The sequence below is a fragment of the Mastomys coucha genome, unplaced genomic scaffold, assembly GCF_008632895.1.
Source record: "Mastomys coucha isolate ucsf_1 unplaced genomic scaffold, UCSF_Mcou_1 pScaffold23, whole genome shotgun sequence".
In the NCBI taxonomy this organism is placed as follows: domain Eukaryota; kingdom Metazoa; phylum Chordata; class Mammalia; order Rodentia; family Muridae; genus Mastomys; species Mastomys coucha.
Window position 1 is genome coordinate 107,780,039 of NW_022196906.1, and position 22,418 is coordinate 107,802,456.

General features: G+C 39.9%; 1 protein-coding gene across 28 annotated transcripts in view; it reads left to right on the forward strand.

Moving 5' to 3' along the window:
* The window catches only part of Clasp2 (cytoplasmic linker associated protein 2), a 193,168-nt gene that overhangs the window by 100,228 nt on the left and 70,522 nt on the right, over nt 1–22,418 (forward strand). For all 28 annotated transcript variants that reach the window (XM_031343842.1, XM_031343843.1, XM_031343845.1 and 25 more), the window contains 9 exons: nt 7,430–7,522; nt 10,094–10,239; nt 14,062–14,197; nt 15,100–15,170; nt 16,798–16,857; nt 18,474–18,551; nt 19,273–19,440; nt 20,011–20,066; nt 20,814–20,987. In XM_031343842.1, coding sequence (XP_031199702.1) covers nt 7,430–7,522; nt 10,094–10,239; nt 14,062–14,197; nt 15,100–15,170; nt 16,798–16,857; nt 18,474–18,551; nt 19,273–19,440; nt 20,011–20,066; nt 20,814–20,987 — 982 coding nt within the window. The remainder of the gene's footprint in view (nt 1–7,429; nt 7,523–10,093; nt 10,240–14,061; nt 14,198–15,099; nt 15,171–16,797; nt 16,858–18,473; nt 18,552–19,272; nt 19,441–20,010; nt 20,067–20,813; nt 20,988–22,418) is intronic.

The window sequence follows — 22,418 nt, forward strand, 5'->3', positions numbered from 1 at the left end:
TCTTTAAAAACTTTTATTTGCAGGTAAAACTAGATGGCTCAGGGGTCAAGTACTTTACAGTTCAAGTCTGACAAGCTGAGTTTGAGCCTGTATCCCACATAATGGTGAAGGGAAGAGACCAGTCGCTACAAACATCATACACGATGAGAAGAGGAGATATGGCAGAAAATGTAGTAGAATCTTTATATCTAGGGCAAACTTTAAAAGTCATTGTAGAAGACTATGATTGCTTTCCGCGATCTGTAAAGCTCTTTTCTGAGCGAGCTTTCCAGCCTTTGCAGGACTTTGCTCACAAGCCAGACCTGGCATACCTGCAGTGTCTTGCATTGCTGAGTGTTGCAAACAATAACAGTAAAGACTAAAGTTGCAGGGCATGACATTCTCCTTCATACAACTTATGGGCTACATTAGGGACTTTGACATGAGGAACTTGTGCCCCAAAAAACAACTTTTGGGTAACAGTCAATAAGTTGCTTTTGCCAGATGTTTAGTCCACAGAGGCTGGATCTCCCCGCTACCAGCAAGGCCTTAACTCATCCTTGAGTGATCCTCTTTGTTCTGTCGACCCACATGGCCAAGAACACCAGTATTAGCTGGGTGGTGGTGGTGCTGCACGCTTTAATCCCAGCTCTCAGGAGGCAGAGGCAGGAGGATCTCTGAGTTTGTGGCCAGCCTGGTCTGCAGGACAAGTCCTTGGACAGCCAGGATTACAAGGAAAGACCCTGTCTTGAAAGAAAGGGAGAAAGAAAGAAAGAAAGAGAGGGAGAAAGGAAGGGAGGGAGGGAGAGAGGGAGGAAAAAAGAGGAAACTATAAATGTTTTAAAAAGTTTCCCCTTAAATGAATGTATGAATAATATATTAGACATTATCAAGACATTAATTATTTTCATAATTTGATCTTCAAATTAGATTTTCAGTAAAGCTTAGATAAAATTGAAATCATGACTCAGTCATATTACGTTGCAGTGTCAGATGTAAAGTTCATAGTTAGTTTTGATCCCAGGGAATATTAGAAGCTGACAAATAGTTATGAAAGTTCTTCTCTAGGAGGAACTAAAGGAATCAAAATGAACATGTGTTTATAATAGTTGTACAAATGACATGGCCTTGGACCCAGTGTTGCTTGGTGTATTTCTCTACAGTGTGTGATTTTGTTCCTTCAGGTACTGTGAGTAGCTTATATGGCCACTATTGCTGCTGTGCTTCAGTTTACTTCCAACTTTTTGCTAATCTATATTATGCTGCAGTGAGGGATTTTGCTTATAAGATTTATTTATTTATTGCTTTTGGGTTTGTTGTTGTTTTTGTTTTTTGAGAGGGTTTTTCTGTGTAGCCCTGACTGTCCCAGAACTAGCTATGTAGACCAGACTGGCCTCAAATTACACAGATGTACCTGCTTCTGCCTCCACATTAAAGGGTTTAACCTTTTGCTATGACTTAAGGCATTCTGTTTATAAGATAAGATTTTAAAATGTATTTATTTGTAAGGTGCTTTTGCTTTGTTTGCTTGTTTTTCAAATATGTAGTTCAGTATGGTTTTGAATTCCTGATCCTTCTGCCTCTAACTTCCAAGTGTACTGGGGTTGCAGGCACCAACATACCAGACTTTTATAGCAGCTTCTTTAGGGTGTCATATGTATGGAATTGCATAGCTATGGTTCATCTGTTTCACTAGATTTTGCTGTATAGGCTGATTCTAACAAAGGTATGATTAGGCAACTCATTTTCAAGAGCTTTTTGCTGGTGAAAATTCTTTCCTATTCAAAATGCTTTATCTTTCTTTCTTACCAAAAAACAAGAGAGGTGGGGAGAGAAGGGGGAGTGGAGTGAGGGAGAGTTAGAGAAATAAAATTGAAAATGTGCATTTCTTCACTCTGCCTGTCCTTCCCACCTGTCAGAATGCTGTGTCTATCATGGATGTCCCTGCTGAGTATGCTCTTGGGAAGTTTCTGGAGCCTTCTTTGCACACTGCCTTACACCGGGAGCTAATAGGCACTCTCAAAGGAAAAGCTGTCCTTAAGCTATTTAAGGTCTTAGAAAGTTACAGGAAAGCTTTTAAAAAGCTTCTGATTTGAGTGTACTTTAAATGGATTTTTTTTCTCTTAAAATACTTCCCTCTCTCTGTGTATTCTGTAGGCTTGTCATATAAAGGAATAACAAGTGTTCTAGGAACAGTTGCAAAGCTTGTCTGACCTTGATCATTTTTCAGTGTTCAGTGTGTGGTACTAGAATGGATCCTTACAGAGTCACTGAAGCCATGGCTGCCCAGCTCAGGAGACACAGGCTCCCAGCCAGCTGCCGCAGCAGCATTACTGCTTCTAAGAGTCTGTCTCTTCAGTCCCCATGCTATTATCAAAGTAGAACTCTCTAACATAGCTAGTGGTGAGTTGACTGTGCTTGCTGTCCTTATTGCCCTGCACTGCTTGGGTGAGGCCAGACCTTACTGTTTTCTTGTGCTGTTTGGAACATCTGTCCACTGTTACCTAGGGATCAGCTGTACTGGCTGTAAAACCATCTTAAATTAGGAATTGGTAGTGTATAGTCAAGGATATTGTGATGATTACATTTAGTAATGTCAGTGGTAAGCACATGCCTGCTATTTCTATACCGTAAATGTTGATATATCCTTTTTTCTTTCTTTCTTTTATTTTTATTTAATTTATTTTATAATTAAAATATAATAAATCTCTCTCCTTTGCTTTCTTCCTTCCAACCCCTTCCATTTTCTCCCTGAGCCTTCTCAAATTGATGACCTCTTTTTTATTATTGACACCTATACAGAGATGAACAACCTTGAGTCCATTTTTGTTGATTATGTGTATGTGACTTTGGGCTGACCACTTGTGTTGGATGACCACTTATGGGGCTTTGCTCTTGGAGAGGCTAATAACTCCCTCTCCCAGCAGTCACTGGTTGCCTGTAGTTCATTTTGGGTGAGCTTCCTCATTCTGTATTAGTGTGTCTGCTGATACTGTCCTTATTTGGGCAGTTCTTTCACAGCACACCACTGGCTCTTACTGTCTTCACACCACTCTTCTGAAATATCCCCTGAACCTTATGCCAGGAGTTGTATTGAAGATGTATCCATTGGGACTGGGCTCCCCAATGTGTTCATTGTATGCTAGCCTTCTCTTTCTCCCCTTCCTTCCTTCTCTTCTCCCTCCCTCTCCTCTCCCTCCCTCCCTCTTCTATCCCTCCCTCCCTCTCTCTCAAGTTTTATTTTATTATTTTATGTGTATCAGTGTTTTGTCTTGTTTATATGTATGCCCAGCACATGTATGCCCTGGTCAGAAGAAGGTGTTGGATCCTTTGGGATTGGAGTTACAGATGGTTGTGAGCCACCATGTGGGACCTGGATATTGAACCCAGGGCCTCTGCAAGAGCAGCAAGTGTTGTTAACTACCTTGCCATGTCTCACCCCGACTGTGTTTTCTGTAATGGTCACCATTTGCTCTAAACAGAAGCTCCTTTGCTGAGGAAGGAGAGCTACACTAACCTGTGCACACTAGGATAAGCTTTAGACTACAGTTCGAAATTATGCAGTAAGAGGGTAGTAGTAGTTCTCTTCTGAGATCCTTGACCTCACGAATTCAGAGTAGTTGGCTCAGTTTCTGGCAGCAAACATGTTTTCCCTCCTGTTGAGTGTGCCTTAAATCCAATGTGACAACTGTTGGTTACCACAGAGACTGAGCTATTGCTGTTGCACCTTTAGGTTTTTGCCTTGCTGGCCAGTGTTCTGATTCACAGGTCCTGCACTGGATAGAATCAGTTGGATCCCTTCCCTGATGGCTTACATAGTACTGGAACTGTGGAAGCCAGAACACAGGAGCTTTCAGGTTCAATTCAGCTTGATTTATCCCAGTGCTCTCTATCCTGTGTGCTGGCTTTTCAGCAACAGTGTTTCCCCTTCAGCTTCTGTGAGGTGACTGAGGGCAACAGCAATATAATACCCTATGTTGTTTTGGAACTCACTTGAATTACCACAAGCAACAACTTGAATGGAGGTTTCTCTTGCCTGGTACTAAGTAAGGCATTTTGTTAAGTGAGCTATGGCTCTTGTAGGGAGCTTTGTTAGCCCAAAGCCCAAGTGGTGTAACTTCATTTCAGGTGGGTATGGGTGTGGGTGTATACACACATGCACATACATTTACATAAATTGCAAGTAATTTAGTTTTAGGTAAAAATAAAATAGTATGGTCCCTTGAATACCACAGCTGTGGTATTGTCATTCAGCCCTCCTATGTTAATCACCTTCTCCTTCCCCTCTTCCCTCCCCCTCCCATTTCCCCCACTTCCTTTTCATATTGTACTTGGTGACCTCCTTTCCATTTGGATGAAACACCAGGTTTGTGTGTGCGGTTGTGGTGCTGCTTTTTTGGGTTTTTTTTGTTTGTTTGTTTTTGAAATAGGCTTTCTCTGTGTAGCCCTGGCTGTTCTTGAATTCTGTAGACTGGCCAGGCCTTGAACACACAGAGATCTGCCTTCCTCTGACTGGATTAAAGGCATGTCCCACCACACCTGGCTGAGCTGAAACATCAATTTTTCGACCATCTCTCCACCTTCATTCACACATTATCTCCCTCACATACTGCAAGGTCTTGCAGGGTGCTCTGCTGTGCTGCTCCGGGCACAGGCGTCCTGTGCATTCATCTTTCCACTGACCTGTGCTTTGCTTCTCACCCAGGCTTTCATACTGTAGTTCCTTGCAGTAACATTGTTCATAATGCATTGAAATTTTACACTTTTGATTTTTAAATACTCCTCTTGCAAAAGCACAATTATGGATATTTCTAAACTTAACAGTTTTTCTGTTTTGTAACCCAGAAAATGCTTCTTCAGAAAGACAATTACGGAGCACACAGCTCTTACTACACAGCACAAGTACTCAGCAGGCCATCATCCATGCTCTTAAGTCATGGCCATGCTCTTTTGGAAGGACTTGTTTTCTGCAGCCATCAGAGGGCTGCCCTGCAATCACAGGACCATGGGCTTTGACCCATCCTCACCCAGAGCTAGTGCCTCCAGCGTTCCACGGCCTCCTTGTGTCTACTTTGTTACTGGGCTCACAGATATCAGTGACTTGTGTGAGTTCAAGCTTCTGCTTTTTAAAGCCTTCTAGCTGTCTCTTAAACATCGCTTACTTTCACTGTTAAAAAAGAAGTGAGCTAGCAAGATGGCTTGCTGGATGGAAAAAGGAGCTTCCCACCAAAGTTTCCAACCTGAAGTTGATTCCTGGAACCCATGTGGTAAAAGAAAGAAACCAGGTGCACAAGTGAAAAACTGAGTGAGAAGTGTAGTTTGGTGGCTGGGTGCTGGCCTACCATCACAAGGTCCTGGACCTGGTCCCCAGAAGTTAGGAAAAAATAATGGACTGCATGTCTTCCAAAGATTGCTTTCTTTTAGGCCCACATCCTTTCCTGTGGAGCTGTCTGTACTTGATGCTTTTTCTTTAATGATGTTAGTTAAAAAAAAAATTTTATGCCAGGCATGGTGGTGTACACCTTTATAATCTAGCATTTGGGAGGCAGAGGCAGGCAGGTCTTTGTGAGTTCAAGGCCCACCTAGTCTACAAAGTCAGTCTAGGTTAGCCAGGGCTCTGCTACACAGAGACATCCTATCTTGAAAAAAAATTTTTTCATACAATGTATTTTTGTCATATTCTTTCCATTCCTCTAAACCTCTCAACTTCTTGTTCCCTTTCTCTCATTAAAACCAAACCAAAACAAAACAAAAAACAAAAAAACAAACACACACACAGAGGCATGGAGTTCATTTTGTGTTGAACAGCTATTCCTCCTAAGCACAAGTGCTTCCGTAGCATGTGCTGATATACCTAGTGTCAGTCTAAAGTTGATTTGGGGACTCTAGGTGGCTCCACAGTTAAGAGCATTTGCTTCTCTTGCAGAGGACCTAGGTTGGATTCCTAGCAACTATGATGGCTCACAGCTATCCTTAACTCCAGGTCGAGGGTATCTAATGACAACTTCTGATCTCCACAGGCACCATGCACACATGTGGTGCATGTACATATGTGCAAGCAGAACATTCATACAGAAAATAAAGTCTAAACATTGAAAAGGCTCTATCTTTGTCTCTGTCTCTCTCTCTTTCTCTGTGTGTTTGTGTGTGTGTGTGGGGGGGGAGGTATGTATGTATGTATGTAAAGAAAACTGTCCTAACAGCTATCAATTCCAAAGTTTCTTTGTTAGGGTGTCTGTTTGCATCTCCTCATCTCTGTACCTACATTTGCTTCCTTACATTTTTCTAGTTTCTAATCACTTACCATCCTCCCAGCACCCAAAGCAACCGGCCTAATTGTTTTCTTCATCTATAGTTTTGTTGTAAAACAGTGTTTCCCACTTTACTCCCTTCCTGTCGGCCTGTTTCACATCCATTTCCTTTACCAATGGATCCGTCTTTATTTGGTCAATTAAATATTATAGATGATTAAGGGTTACTTCCAAACTCTATCTTCCTACTTGCCTGCTGTTGCTTTATGACTTCCTCCAACAGCATGGCTTTATCTAGCACCTGTATATTGATTATATCAAATTTTACCTCTAAGCCAGACCTCTGCTGAGGATCAAAATCATTTTCTTTTAGGGGCCTCAGAGACATCTCAAACACAACCTGTTTAAAATCAGAATCACAGTCTCCCTTCTTAACACTTGGTCTTCTAGTGAACACCATCATTCAGTCAGCTAGAGAGTTAGAAACCAAGAGGTTTCTACAACAGATTCCTGACCCAGTGTTCTTTGCATACCGAGGAGACACATGAGGAGCCCAGGGACAGAGGGCTTGAAAAATTATGTAGTTACTGGAGTGAATTTTTGAGTTACTTTCCCCCTCTTTCATGGTTTAGAGAAGATCTTTACATTGTCTTCCAAGATAGCACCGTGTACTACAATTAGACATGGTATTTATAATAAATATATTGTATTTGTTATGTATTATAAATATAATATATTTATTATAAAATGTTGCCAAAAGGACCTATTTTAATTGAGTTTTGTTTTCCCCCTTTTAGAGACACAATGTAGCCAGGTGAGTTATATGCTTAGTCTATTCTGGCACTAGCCATTTTTTCAAATAGTTTTACAAAACTAAAGCATGTCTTTTTAACAATATTTTGTAATAGTGTATAAATGAAGTTTTTAGGAAATTGCTCCTTTTTTGCTCCTTGGACGTCTGCTGCATTGGAAGCATTCTAGAAGCATGTTTGAAGTTGTTCATGTGGGGACAAGTAGCCAAGAGGGCAGAAAGGAAGGCTATTGGGGGGCATCTATTGTCTGTTACCGTCTCCACTTGAAAGTGTAGCTAGAGTGTAAAATGGCCTTACTATATAAAAGACTATTTCAAACAGTGGTGCATCATTTTATATTATTTACAGCAAGACATTTTGTTCTAATTTTAAATATTTTCTTTTAAGATCTATTCTAGTCGAGAACTTGAAGAGACATTAAATAAGATCAGGGAGATTTTGTCAGATGACAAACATGACTGGGACCAGCGTGCCAATGCGGTAAGTTCCCTCTTCACCTTCTAATCCCTGTCTTCTTAGCAGCGTGCCTGTTCAGAACTTGAAGAGAGCATGCGCTCAGAGTGGTACAGGCTGAGAGTGCTCATAAGTTAAAATCTGATGGGTAACATTCTCTGTGGGAAACATGGCTGTAATAGGCATTATAGGCTGTAATAGGCTTTAGATTGTCTTTTCTTCTTCTGTTTCTGCTGATCCTGTCAGTGCGTGTCCTGGTAGTCTGTCTGTCTCCTTGTCTTATGAGGTTGAGAGAGCTCTGGCCCGGCCTCTCTGGAGTCACTTAGCTGCTGCTTATCAGCACTATCTTATCAGCACTGTCATCAGTACACCCTGAGTCAGGAGGACTTGCCGGAGACGAGACTGACTTCTCCTGTGGGCTTTGCATTTGTTCGGCATTGACATAATTTCACAGCAATGTGTCTATTCATAAAATATGGGTGAATTATTTACAAAATTTTTGGTCATCCTTGAGCTAGGAATAGTTTATTTGTAGTAGATTTTTTGAAGAAAGTATTAGATGAATGTTAAAATAATGTTTGTGTTGGCATCAGTTCTATGTTGTATTTCACATGCTGTGATGTCAGTTCTATGTGATGACAGTGAGTACCTCAGTATCCCCCAGACCAGAAAAGGGCCTGTTGGAAGCCACTTGGGCTCTCAAAGCTTCCAGTCTGGCTAATGGATATTCCTGACAAATAGTGCTTTTATGACATTATGCATTCATTACAGGTGGTTTTCCATCTCTGTGTTAGAAGTCTATATTTTTGAATATTTAACATGTTCCTTTTTTTTAAAGATTTATTTATTATTATATGTAAGTACACTGTAGCTGTCTTCAGACACACCAGAAGAGGGCATCAGATCTCATTATGGATGGTTGTGAGCCACCATGTGGTTGCTGGGAGTTCTACATCACACATAAGTCACAATTTCAAAATAAAACAACTTTTTCATCGATGACTTACGGAGAAACATCACAGATTAAAATAAAGACGTGAACTTGAATCTGAAGGTTTTTTTGTTTTCCTTTGAAAGTCATTCAGAAATAATTAGTCTGAATGTTTTTGGAGTATGACATATTCTCTGTGCATTCAAATAAACACAATACACTCCACTCCTTTTATTTAAACTAAGCAATGCTTAATACCTTGCTCTTTTTTATTTAATGAATTGTACCTATACATATGCCTGGTTAGACATGTTATGCATGTATTGGTTGCTGATTGATGTGTACATACATTCTTTAGTTTGATATATGTATGTGTAACTCATTAAACTCATTCTCATTTGACGATTATACAAGTTTTAAAAGTTTTTTTTCTTTTTTCATTTTAATGATGTAGGAGGGGGTGTTTTTGTTTGTTTATTTAGATAAGAAGATCTCTCTGGTATCCTTGGCTTGCCCTGCAGCTTGCTGTGTAAAGAAAGCAGTCACTCAGAGAGAGAGACAGAGACAGAGAGATTGGCCTATCTCTGCCCCTGAGAATGGGATCCAGTCAGTCACCACAGGCTCGGCTTTAATGATGTAGTACATCATGATGTAGTACACAATGATGTAGTACACAATGATGTAGTACATGTCCTTCTGCTCCTTCTCCCTTGATGCGGCGTTAATCAGGGTCCCATCGCTGAACACGTCCTTGTAACAATTCTGTTTCCATAGGCTAGAGTACTTAGATGTGGGTTCTTGGTAAAGAGTACATGCAGTTTTACTTCTGTTGATGAGTAAAGGTTTTAGCCCTTCACAGCTTTACTCAAACTTTTTTGTGAGCGTTTATTTTCTCTCTGGTGTACTGTATGCTGTCAAGTGTGTAAAGGTTTTGTCTGTCTGATGTACAGACAACATTTTCTTCCAGCTTCGGCTTCCTTGTCAGTAGTGCAGCTGAACACTTTTATATATGTGCTTTACCCAATTTATTATTTAATAGTTATATTAAATAGTTATATTAAATAATAAATTAAATAATAAATAATATAACTATTAAATAATAAATTGGGTATATATTATTTTTTAGTTTTTCTTTTTCTCTCTTTATTTTCATTTCTTATATGTTGATTGTGTCGTACTTGCTTAGCATGTATGAGACCTTGGGCTTGAGCTTACACACACTCTCACAGACACACAGCACGGAAGAGGGAAGGAAAGGCAAGGAGTGAGACTGTTAATAGGTGGCGATAGTGGTTGTAATGTATTTAAATGCCACCAATTAAATAACTTAAAGTGGTAAATTTCAATGTTAATTACATTTTACTGTACTTTGAAAAAGAATGATTAAAAAAATGTAAATTTACTTTTCTATGTATACATGTATCTGTTCCACAGGTAACTAATCTTGAAATGCTGCTTTCCCAGAAAGCTTTTTGTTGATTTGTATGTTTATTTACATGGTGCAATAGTACAATGCGACTAAAGTTTCTGAATTTAGTTAATGTAAATTTAATGAAACCTATACAGTTCATTTTAAAGAAAAACCTTTAGATGTTTAGATGATGCAATTTGGATGTCTTCTTTGTAGACTATCAACTCTTTTATCAATAATGAAATTTCTCTTTTAGCTTAAGAAAATCAGATCTCTACTTGTTGCTGGAGCTGCACAGTATGATTGCTTTTTCCAGCATTTACGTTTGTTGGATGGAGCACTTAAGCTGTCCGCTAAGGACCTCAGATCCCAGGTGGTCAGAGAAGCTTGCATCACTGTTGCGTAAGTCTGTCTCTGGGGCTGAGCGTTGCTGTCTGTTTTTGACACAGGGTCTTACTGTGTAGCTCTGGCTGTTTGGGAACTCACCATGTAAACTAGGCAGAAACCTGCCTTCTTCAGCTTTCCCAGTGCCAGGAATGAGTGTAGAACTCATTAAATCAGGGTTCATTAAGTAAAGCAGTAACAGGATCACCCCCACGAAGCCAATATATGAACCCCAAAATATTTGTATTATACATACAGATTCAGTTATTTTGATTTCCTTTCTTCCTTTCTTTCCTTGCTGAGATTGTGGCAGTGTGGTCAAGCACCTGCTTACCGTGCGTGAGGCCATGGATCGCGGCCTCTTCCATAATCTTTATACCAACTGTAAAATGGATAGGGAAAAAAATGAATGGGTCTGGAATTGGCTGTACTTATTTTTCTCATTCCTAATTTGGCTATTAAGTACTCCATTTCTGATATCTTAGCAAATTAGAGTCATAACACCATTAATTTATCAAAATCTATTTGTGTATCGTCTTCCCATGAGATCCTATATACCAGTGAGTGCTGTTGTTTCATAGATGGATATCAGTGCATCTTTTGAGGACAGGGAACCCAGAGGTACCTGCAGTACATCTTCTAATTACTATTGTGTTGCTGTTCTATGGGAAGAAAGGGGATATAAAAATTAGGAGGATTTCAAGAAAAGGAAGGAAGGTCCAGGTGACAAAATGTCTCCTGTGCAGGGGACTCTGTGGGTGACTGATACTTTATCTTCAATAAAACAAACAAAAGGAATTAGTAAATGTAACCTTAAAATATACTTCAGAGCCAATAAGATGGTTCAGTGGCTGAGAGCACTTGTTGCCAAGCCTGGCAACCTGAAATCAGGTACCTGGACTCAAACATAGGAGAATACTAATCTGTCCATGTCTGTTGTCCTATGACTTAGCTTGTATGCCATTGCACTTATAAGTACACAAAATAAGAAAATAACTGTAAATTTAAAAAAAAAGAAAACCAAAATATACTTGGACTAGGAAAACTGCAGAGTAAGTAAATAACTTTTTGCAGGTAATATACGCTGAATTCAAAGCTGGGATACTTTAAAAATACAAATTAACAGGCTGGAGTGATGGCTCAGTGGTTAAGAGCACTGACTACTCTTCCAGAGGGCCTGAGTTCAATTCCCAGCAACCACATGGTGGCTCACAACCATCTGTTAATGGAATCTGATGCCCTCTTCTGGTTTGTCTGAAGACAGCTACGGTATACTCATATAAGCAAATACATCTTAAAAAAAAAACCAAAAAACAAAAAACACTACAACCTAACAGAACAGTGTGGTTATAGCTGTACTGACCTGCTGCTGCCTTAGAGATGTAGGGGTAGGTGTAGGGACCTACACACTGCAAGGCAGTCTCACTGAATTAGGAAGATAAAGAGCAAGTTTCAGAAGGTAGAATAGCCAAGTATGCAGAAGAGTGGAGAAGAGACACACAGGCAAAGAACAGTAGAAATCTTTGTTATCCTGAGCCTAGCTTAGTACCGATCTGTTCACATGAAAGCTACAACTTCCTGAGAAGTAGAGTAAAGCAGAGCTCCCAGTTCCCAGGGCTCATCCAGGAGAACATTGAAGTCTCACTTTCCCAGAATCCTTGTTAGCGCCTCGTGCATTCTGCAGAGACCCCAGGAAAGCCACTGTACAGGATCTGTAGTAAGCCTCCTACAGTAGGGCTCACCTCCATCAGCAAACTTCTTCTTTTTCTAAAAAAATGATTTATTTATTATGTATACAGAGTTCTGCTGCCATGTACACCTGCACACCAGAAGAGGGCATCAGATCCCATTACAGATGGTTGTGAGCCACCATGTGGGTGCTGGGAATTGAACTCAAAACCTCTGGAAGAGCAGCCAGTGCTCTTAACCTCCAAGCCATCTCTCCAGCCCTTTCAGCAAGCTTCTAAAAGTCAGTTCCCCTGTCATCACCTGCCCACTGGAACAGAGCCCACACTCCTCAGAGGAGGACACTAGACTTGAGGGACTGAGAGGTTGGGAAACTGACTTTGTAACTGAACACTAGGACATAGGTACCTCTCTGAATCAAGAACCTAAATTTTTGGCACAACCATGCGTTTCAAATAAGATAGTAAACTGCTGAGCATAGTGGTAGCATGTCTATAATTCTAGCACTTGTTAGGTGGAAATAGGAGGGTCCAGAGATCATCCTTGACTATGAGTGAGTTCAAGGCCTGTGTGGGCTACATTAAGACCTTATCTCTAAAAAATAAAACATTAATCTAGTAAAGATTCTGTATATGTTGAAATTGACAAATATCAAAAACATTGTCAATGCTGTCAGTAATTATGACTTCTTTTCTAAGTGTTTTTTTTAAAAAGATTTATTTATTTTATGTATATGAGTATACACTGTAGCTATATATAGTTGCATATGGTTGTTGGGGATTGACTTTTAGGACTAATGCTCGCTCCAGTGAAACCGGCTTGCTCTGGCCCAAAGATTTATTTATAAATAAGTATACTGTAGCTGTCTCCAGATCTCATTACGGGTGGTTGTGAGTCACCATGTCGTTCATTGCTGGAACTTGAACTCAGGACCTTTGGAAGAGCAGTAGGTGCTCTTACCTGCTGAAGCAGCATCTCACCAGCCCCTTTTGTAAGTGTTTTAAGGAAGGTTGTCAAGGTGCAGGACAGTTCAGTGGGTAAGCTGTTTGCTATGCAAACGTTGGGGTTGGCAGTGTGCTCTTCTCATCTCAGCACTGAGGAGAGAGACAGGAAGAGTCCCAGACTCTGGCCGGCCATCCAGTGTGCAGCTTAGTTGGTGATCCTAGGCTAATGAGGGAGGATGGATGGTTTTCCTGAGGATGACTATTGATTCGTCAGCCATACATTAATTACACTTACATTTGCATATGTGTACATGAAGGCTGAGGGAGAGAGAGGGGAGGAAAGAGTTGCTTAATTACGAATGTGGAAATGAAATAGAAATGTTCTTAAGATTAGTGAATTTTAGGAGATACCAGAGTTGTATTTTTTCTTGTGGATATTTTTTCTTTTTTTCTTTTTTTGAGACAGGGTTTCTCTGTTGTAGCCCTGGCTGTTCTGGAACTCACTCTGTAGATCAGGCTGGCCTCGAAATCAGAAATCCACCTGCCTCTGCCTCCCAAGTGCTGGGACTAAAGGCGTGCACCACCACCGCCCAGCCAGTTGTGGATACTTAAATCCAGCTCAGCAGTACCAGAATATTTGTGACTCCTGCCCTTCCAAAAAAAGCAATCAGACAATTAATCAAAATAGGTAATGTTTTATGAAACATTGATTTGGGTAAGATTTGGAACTTAAAAAAAGAGTTAAACATTTTGGACTTTAAGTTGTTGGAGCATCAAAGTGGAAGTATCTTATGCAGACTTGCAATCAGAGATAAGTTTACTTAATGTTTACTTAGAATATATAGTTCTATTCTGGGATCACATTGCATGTGATCTACATGTCTCTACCCAGGGATAGATAAAATGCCAGATTTTATCTTTGGACTGCCCAAAGAGACTGAATAGTACCTGGAGGGTAGGGGTGCTACTCACAGCAGAAGCATGGATAAAACCCTGCCTGTCTTTGCATTCTGGTACCTCATCAGCCAGGCATGTGGGACACACCTGTAGTATCAGTACTTGGAAGGTGGAGGTAAGAGGGTCAGGAGTTCAAAGCCATCCTTGACAACATATCAAATTTGAGGCTAGCATTAGAATATAAAACTCTTTCTCAAAATAAATAAATCTTTTCTGCATTTAATATTAAAGTAGTTTTTGTGTTCCTTTGTAGCCACCTTTCAACAGTTTTGGGAAACAAATTTGATCACGGCGCTGAAGCCATCGTCCCTACACTTTTTAATCTTGTCCCCAATAGTGCCAAAGTCATGGCGACTTCTGGATGTGCAGCAATCAGATTTATTATTCGGGTAGGTTTCTTACAGACTCCCTCCCCACACATGTTCTTAATTAAGTGATATTATTGTTGTTTTTATCTCTAAAGGAAGGAAAATTACTTTTAAATTATTTCTCTGATAATAAAAGCAATGCTGTTATTATAAAGCATATAAATAATACAACAGACTACAAAGTATACTCATTTGAATATGGAATATAATGCATGTATTTAGGTGCATGTATGCACTTGTGTTTGTGACTGTAGAAGTTGCAGGCAGCAACAAAAACAGAACATGCTTAGTGTGAGGTACTAGATACATAGAGATTTTGATAACGATGTTATAATTTCCTAAAATATCAGAAACTGTGTACTTAATGACTAAATTAAGAATGAGAAAAGTGAGTATAGCCACAACTGAAGTGATACATATTTATGCTTATGTTCTTTATGTATAATAAGCACTTTACTGCTACTTCACTAAAGAAAAGCATGAGATTTAGAAATTGGAGAACATTATCTATTGTTTACTTGAATCTAAGAACTGTGTGATTAACCCAGAATGAAAGTTCTGTTAAAGTCACCATCTCACACTCCACTGCATCACTGTAGCTAAGAGTGTAGGTGTGCTGTGACTGCTACACACACGTGTGTCTGACTACTGCGCGCACACACACACACACACACACACACACACACACACACACACACACACGGACTTCACTGTAGCTAAGAGTATAGGTGTGCTGTGACTGCGAACAACAGAACTTTGTCTTCTTTACATATTGGTGACTTGACAGCTGTCTCTTAAAACCTATCCCATCAGCATTATTGCTCTAATTGGGGAATTTGGGTTAACTTAGGTCTGACTAAACCTGGAAGTGTAAGACAACATGTAACACATAGTGTCATGCTTTTCTAACATATCTTTTTCAGCATACCCACGTACCCAGACTTATTCCTTTAATAACAAGCAACTGCACATCCAAGTCAGTCCCTGTGAGGAGGTAAGTTTTAGGCGGAAAGTGTTTTTAGTATAAATTGGATAATTCATTTAATTCTTAGTTTAGTGTAACAGTTAGTTATAACTTCTTAATATTACCTTTTCCATTAAAACAATGATATAATTTTTCAAATTTGTTTACCTTTACTCCTGAGTGTGTGTGTGTGTGTGTGAGTGTGTGTGTGTGTGTGTGTGTGTGTGTGTGTGTGTGTGTGTGTGTGTGTGTGTGTGTATGTGTGTGTGTGCCATAGCATACTCGTGGAAGTCAGAAGACAGCTTTCAAGGATCAGTTACTTTTTCAACTGTGTGGATCCTAGGATTCAAATTCAGGATACCAGACTGCTTGTGAGCAACGTGTGCTTGCCCGCCCATCTCTCTAGCCCATGATACAAGCTTTTTAACCACATCCCATTTAAGGGAAAGTGGATAAGGCAACTGCTGTGAGCACTCAGGTTTCTCACCTATGCTATTTCTTATTTAGTTCACTGGTTGCCTTGTTCTCCAGAGTCTAGAGTTAGAAATAGCTAGAATTCCACAAGTTTCACTGTTGTATATCTCAGTGCATATGTAAATTGTGAGACTGATGAGTTCACCCCATGGATTGCAGATTGAACATTAAGAGTTCATAATTTTGTGTATAGAAGACAGGAAATAGATAAATCAAAATTGTTAGCCCCTCTCTTTCTCTTCATGCTCTTTGGAAACAAACATGCATTTATTACGACAGAAGGTCTTGCAATAAAGCAAGTCTGGCTTGACCTTAGTGTTGTTTTGCCTTTGGTTCTCAAGTGCAAAGATTTCAGGCTATGCACCACCACACCGAGCTTGATTCTTCAAAACGTATTGCCATCAGTGATTAGGACTAAAGGCTAATAGTACACCAGTGGCAGAGCACTTACTAACACTCAAGCATCAGGACTATAGTGAGTGTAAGGAAAGTACTGTGTCTTTTGGCTCAGTGTTTGTGCATTGAAAGTTGGAGAGCAATCCAGTTTGCACAGCATTTTGTCATTGGACAGTGGCTGAATAAGGCATTCTGTCCTTTAGGGGATTTAAAAACTTTAGACCAATTATGTAGTCACCTCTTTGAAATTTTAGGAGTCAGAAAATCAGAACCCATAGTTGAAATCTGGCTAACAGCTCATTTTCCCAAAGCCTACAAATGAAGAACAAAATGGCGGAAGTTGAGAATTTGAGGTTTAGGAGAAAATACATGTGTCTTTGCTTTAGTATTCTATGTGCACATATTTAAATAAAAGCAAAAGTTCTGCACTATCATGTACTTATCAGTGCATATTTCCTTACATGTGTGATGTATGTCAGGACTACATAGCACATATGAATTCCGAGGACTGCTTTGAAGAGTCTCTCCCCTCTTCCACTCTCTCTGGGCTCCATCATAAATACTTTATATTTAACAAGTATTTTGAAGTTAAATTCTAGGCTTCAAACTCCCTTTAAACTATCTAACATAATAATAGTTAAAGCAAAGGATTTGCTTTTGTTTTTCTAATTAAGATAATCTGAAAATAAGTCTTGTGTGCTTAACTCAGAGGCAAAATGAAGTACTGTGAAAGACAATGAATGTATTTGTCAGTATGTTCAATTGTAATGTAACATTTATTTTTCAGACGTTCATTTGAATTTTTAGATTTGCTGCTGCAGGAGTGGCAGACTCACTCACTGGAAAGGTAGGCATTGCACCCATACAACCGACAGAGAGAGTTTGGTCCCCCCCCCCCCCCCCCCCCCCGTGGCAGCAGGCATGCAGAATGTGGTGTTTACATTGTGTCTGATTTGTGTCGAGATGTCTGTCCTGTTGTCATCCTTGAGCTGGGACGTTGTACTGCTCCTGGGCATTCAGGTTTGCTGTGTTGGGTAGACTAGGTTATGTAAGATCCTCCACATTGCATTGGGTAACATTTTACAAAGCACATATGAGGTAAGTTTCATGAGCTGCAGTCGTGTAAAGGGCTTCCTGTTTAAAGTAAGAGAATTTTTTAAAAGCCCACCATTTGTTGGACTGTTTCTTCACACTGGCCACGACGTGTCAGCTAACAGCATCTGTTGTCATCTTGAGATAAAGGAAAGTATGAAAAGCTCATGGCTCTACAGGGCTGTGTATGTACTACTTCATGCCACTTTTCAAGTTGGAGCATCAGCTGTAACCTACATTTTTAGTGAATATATTGATGATTTTTACTTTTAATTGAATTCACCACATTTATTTTTAATTTAAGAAATTATATGTATAGGTATGGCAGTGTAGGTACCCTAGGAAACCAAAGGTGTCAGATCCCCTGAGGCTGGAGTTTGCCACATGAGTTGCCTAATGTGGGAGCTGGGGACCAAACTCCAGTCACCTGCAAGCATGGTATGTGCTCTTATCTCCCAAGCCATCTCTACAGACCTTATAGGTCTATTTTTTTTAATTGAAAAAAATTTTAAACATAGACACAAAGTAATCATTGTTTGGTTTTTTGCAGCTACTATTTTATTTATTGGTTATATCAGTGGTTCTCAAGTTCTGAGTCCTGACCCATTTGGTGGTCAAGCAACTCTTTCATAAGGGTTACATATCAGATATTTACATTATGATTCATAACAGTAGCAAAAGAACAGTTATGAAGTAGCAACAAAATGATTTTATAGTTGAGGATCACCACAACACGAGGAACTCTGTATTAAAGGGTTGCAGCATTGGGAAGGTGCAGAACCCCTGGGTTAGATCAGACTTGTAGCAAATCACTTTCTACAGTTGTGGGATAGTGAGGAGCCCACTATACAGGTATTTTCCACCATCAAGTTTATAATTTTTAAATTTAAATATTGCATATTTATTTCCCTGTTGTTAGGATTCTATAAAAAGACTTCCTTCCAGATTTATAGTCTCTGAACTATCAGAAGGAAGCAGTATATGTATGAGCTGTGCAGGGAAGACTGTTAGAAAGTCTTCTAATCTTTGAGCAGGGCAGACCTGCAGCTCCAGCTAGTGGGGATAGAACAGAAGTCATCTTCAGGCTGCAGAGAAAGACTCATCTCAGTAAGAAGGGAGAAAGGGATGCTAGGTGTGGTACTGTACACTTGGAACTGCAGCACTCTGGAGGCAGATGAAGGAAGATTGTGAGGGGCAACACTGCCTTTAGGGGAAGTGGAGGGGGGATGTTATGGTCCGAATTAATTATTTCACTAATTAATCTTAACTTTTCCCTCTCCTTTGGGGTAGATAAGTATTATATAGGAGTAACTATTGTAAGTGGTGAAATATCGTATGAAGTATTAATGTAAAGATGCCTTTATTGTGTAGACATGCAGCTGTTTTGGTTGAAACTATTAAGAAGGGAATTCATGATGCTGATGCTGAGGCCAGAGTGGAGGCAAGAAAGTAAGTTTGTACTATATTTTTGTGACATTGTAATTAAATAATCTAAGGTATTATGTTTCTTTTAAGGAGTTATGTTGAGAGGTGATTCTATCACCAATTTCCCAATTACTCTGTTTGACTAACTCCCGCAAAACTGAAGTCCATTTTATTCACTAACTCTGTGCTAGACATGGAATAACCTACTTGTAGGCCATCACCATTGCTGTCATCCTGTCATGGACTAGTCAGCTTTCATTGTCAATAAGAAAATCAAGTTTATTGAGTAGATACTATGCATCTGATACTAAGTAAGGCTCTTGGTATCCCACAGGTTCTCACTCTGTAGCCTTGGCTAACCTGGAATTTAATATGTAGACCAGGCTGGCCTTGAACTCACAGAGATTCAACTCCCTCTGCCTCCTGAGCACTGGTATTGAAGACATATGCCACCATAGCTAGACTATTTTTAACTTTTTAATACTGAAGATAGTCCTTCAAGGTATTACTGTCTCCATAGCTACATCTGGAGTTTCAGATGGGGAGTCACTCAGGAACACATAAGCTATAAGTGGTCACAACCAGGCTGTGAACTGAAGTCTGTTTTTCTCAAAACCTGCAGTTTTTCCACTGGAATTTGTTCATTTTACCCTGTTTTTACCCAACATGGATACTGCATTAAACATGTGTTTGTGTTTCTATAGTTATGACTGGCTGTCACTGATGCCCTTTCCTTTCTTTACAGGACATACATGGGTCTTAGAAACCACTTTCCTGGTGAAGCTGAAACATTGTACAACTCCCTTGAGCCATCGTATCAGAAAAGTCTTCAAACTTACTTAAAGAGTTCTGGAAGTGTGGCTTCCCTTCCACAGTCAGACAGGTCCTCATCCAGCTCCCAGGAAAGTCTCAAGTAAGGTCCTACACTTGAAGCTCATGTCTTCCTCTCCCCACATCCTTCACTTGGATAGCTTGCATCTACTAAGACCTTGGAAAAATGGTGACCTGGTGCTTGTTCATTTCTTTGGTCTTCAGTTAGGGTTAATGAGTCTCATTTTGTTTCTGTATGTAAGTGTGTGGAAACACTTGACTTCTGTGCAATTCTTGATACCATAAAATAATTGTTGCAGCGAGTAGTGCATTTCCACGACATGACATTGGAGGAATCACATGAGACAAGACCCAGTGTGCCAAGCTGTCCGCATGCTAGTGAGAACCATGCTATCACTGTCTTCTAAGTGAAGTACTTGAGGGTGCAAGTGATTGATAGTGCTGACATTGAGTTGTCTATGTGCTCAAGAGCAGAATGAATAGTATAACCTGGTCTCCATTTGTTCATTGCCAATTATTTTGCTTTATTGCTAATTCTTGAAAACAACTGTCTAAAAAAATATGTCTCAGCTTTCTTGACAGCTGCTATTTCATTCTTCCCAGAGAAATCAACCAAGTCTTGTTACTAAAAACATTTCTTTTTACCTTCCAGTCGTCCTTTTTCTTCTAAATGGTCAACAGCAAATCCTTCAACAGTAGCTGGAAGAGGTAATTACTTCTTTGAGTAAGAGTTACACCGATTTTGTCTCTAAGCAGTCACATTTAAAGCGCTTTCAGGTGATCCAATGTGAGAAAATATTTTCATGGCCCAATGTCACAAGTTGTGGGGATACACTGTGGCTCTGGACACGAATAGGAGCCAGGGCTTTGGGAAGTAGCTTAGATCTTAGTGAGCCACTGTGTCTCTTGTGTTTCATTGCTTTAAAATGCAGGTTAGGACCCACTCAGTTGACTTCACAACTATTACTGAGGTATATCTCATAGTATAGTCAAACTCTTAAAAACAAAAGCTAAATTTCAGTTTAATAACTTGGCTCACTTCCAAAGAGTGACAGTTCCACTAATATCCCAATACGTAGACTAACTTTTCTTGTATTTTCTAATAGTAAAGAATAATTCTCTCATATATTTTAGTGTTTTATTTCCATAGATTAGTCTTAAACACATCTCTTCTGTTACCAAACAGATCTGTCAATTTTATAATTAAAAGTCACCATTTTTTCCATGAGAAAAATGAAGCAAAGAACTATTCAAAATTGCTGGAGAAAACTGTTTTATCATAACTGAAACTGAGCCTTCTGACTTTAAGGTGATGTTACGGTGCTGTCCCCTTGGCCCCTGCTGCCTTGTGGACTGTGAGTTGCCACAGGCGATGAGTTCCTGATGGTTTTGAGTTCGTGTGTCTTTGTTTTGTTTGCAGCCATTTAAATAACAGGCTAATTTGTTTTTTTGTAGTATCTGTGGGAGGCAGCAAAGCCAGCCCCCTTCCGGGAAGCCTGCAGCGTTCTCGAAGTGACATTGATGTGAACGCGGCAGCTGGTGCCAAGGCGCATCATGCTGCTGGACAGGCTGTGCGAAGTGGGCGTTTAGGTGCGGGTGCCCTGAATCCAGGTTCCTATGCATCACTAGGTAAGACCGCTCATTTCACTCTTCCTGTCCTTTCAGTGACAAAATAAAAACTTCTGGTCCGTTCTTGCTTGTTTGCAATGATCTGTGTATTGGTCTCTGCTTGTCTCCATTGTCTTCCTCCTCATCCTGATCAGACATACTGTTCTTGATTCCATGGTTGCCTATAGATTTTCATAACTGCACTAAAGACACACCTTCCTGGTGGTTACCAAGGGATGGCGCAGGCTTAGTGAAAAGCCGCTCAGTTTCCTTTACCTGTGGGGAGGAGAACTGTAAAGGGCTTGTGTCTAAGCACAGCTTAGGCGTGCATTCCAGATACTGTTCAGAGTTGGGTCTCTTCTGTATGCTTTAACAGTTTTAGGCTGGTTATCCATGTTGAGTCTCTGATGCACACTTCTTTTTTCTGCCTTGTGGTTGTAGATCGGATACTGCGTACAATACAGGGCATAGAGATCTGAGCAGGGGCTTGGTGTTTGAGAATGATGACGTGAGCATAGATCAGTCAGTGCGTGCTGGTGACGAGGTACTTCACAGTTTCTAGAAGTTAAAAGCTGTTACAAAACCTAACAGATAAGAATCTATCTAACCTCACATCACTGAAAAAAATAAGTCTAAATAACTATGGTCTTAATTTAAGTCTAAGATATGAAAATATAAACTAGGAGACAATTTTTGCCACACTCCTCAAAAAACCTCTATAAAAAGGTATAAATAGATCATAAAAATAAAATACATATCAAATTTGCCTGTAAAACACCAGAACAAATGTTGGATTTTTACTGTGGTCAGACAGATGGAAGTGAAAGGTCTGTGAATATACAGGAAAGTAGGAGAGTGCTGGACACTGATGAGAGCCTGGTGAGCACAGCCTTGTCACAGCTGAGTGAATGCACAAATGGATACGGTTTCTGAATGGCAGTTCAGTACCTGAAGCTTTGTTAACTGTTTGGGGTTTGGATCTAGTGCCAACCAGGCGGCTCAGGTAAAAGCTCATCCTGATCAAAGGAGAGACCTTATTCTTGTAAATTGTCTTCTGACCCCCATATGTTCAATAACACATATAGACAGGGATACACACACACACACACACACACACACACACACACACACACGCTTTGACCCAATAATTGAGTAATTAAGTAATCATACCAGAAAATAAAAATCAATCTTCACAATGTAGTCTCCTGTTTTATATCCTTTCAATCTGAGTGTCTTTGGTCCCACTACTCTGACTGCATTATTTACTGAATATGAGATTGTGCTCTTTTTAGCAATATCATGGTATGGTGTTCTAATGGTACTTAAATATTCTCTCCATGCCACTGAGGTTCTTGACTGCAGATATCTGAGTGGAGAGACTGGGGCACCCTTAAGATCCATAGAAAGTCCTGGAAACTCTAGGCTCAGCTCCCTGTTGGTTCTGTTATCTAG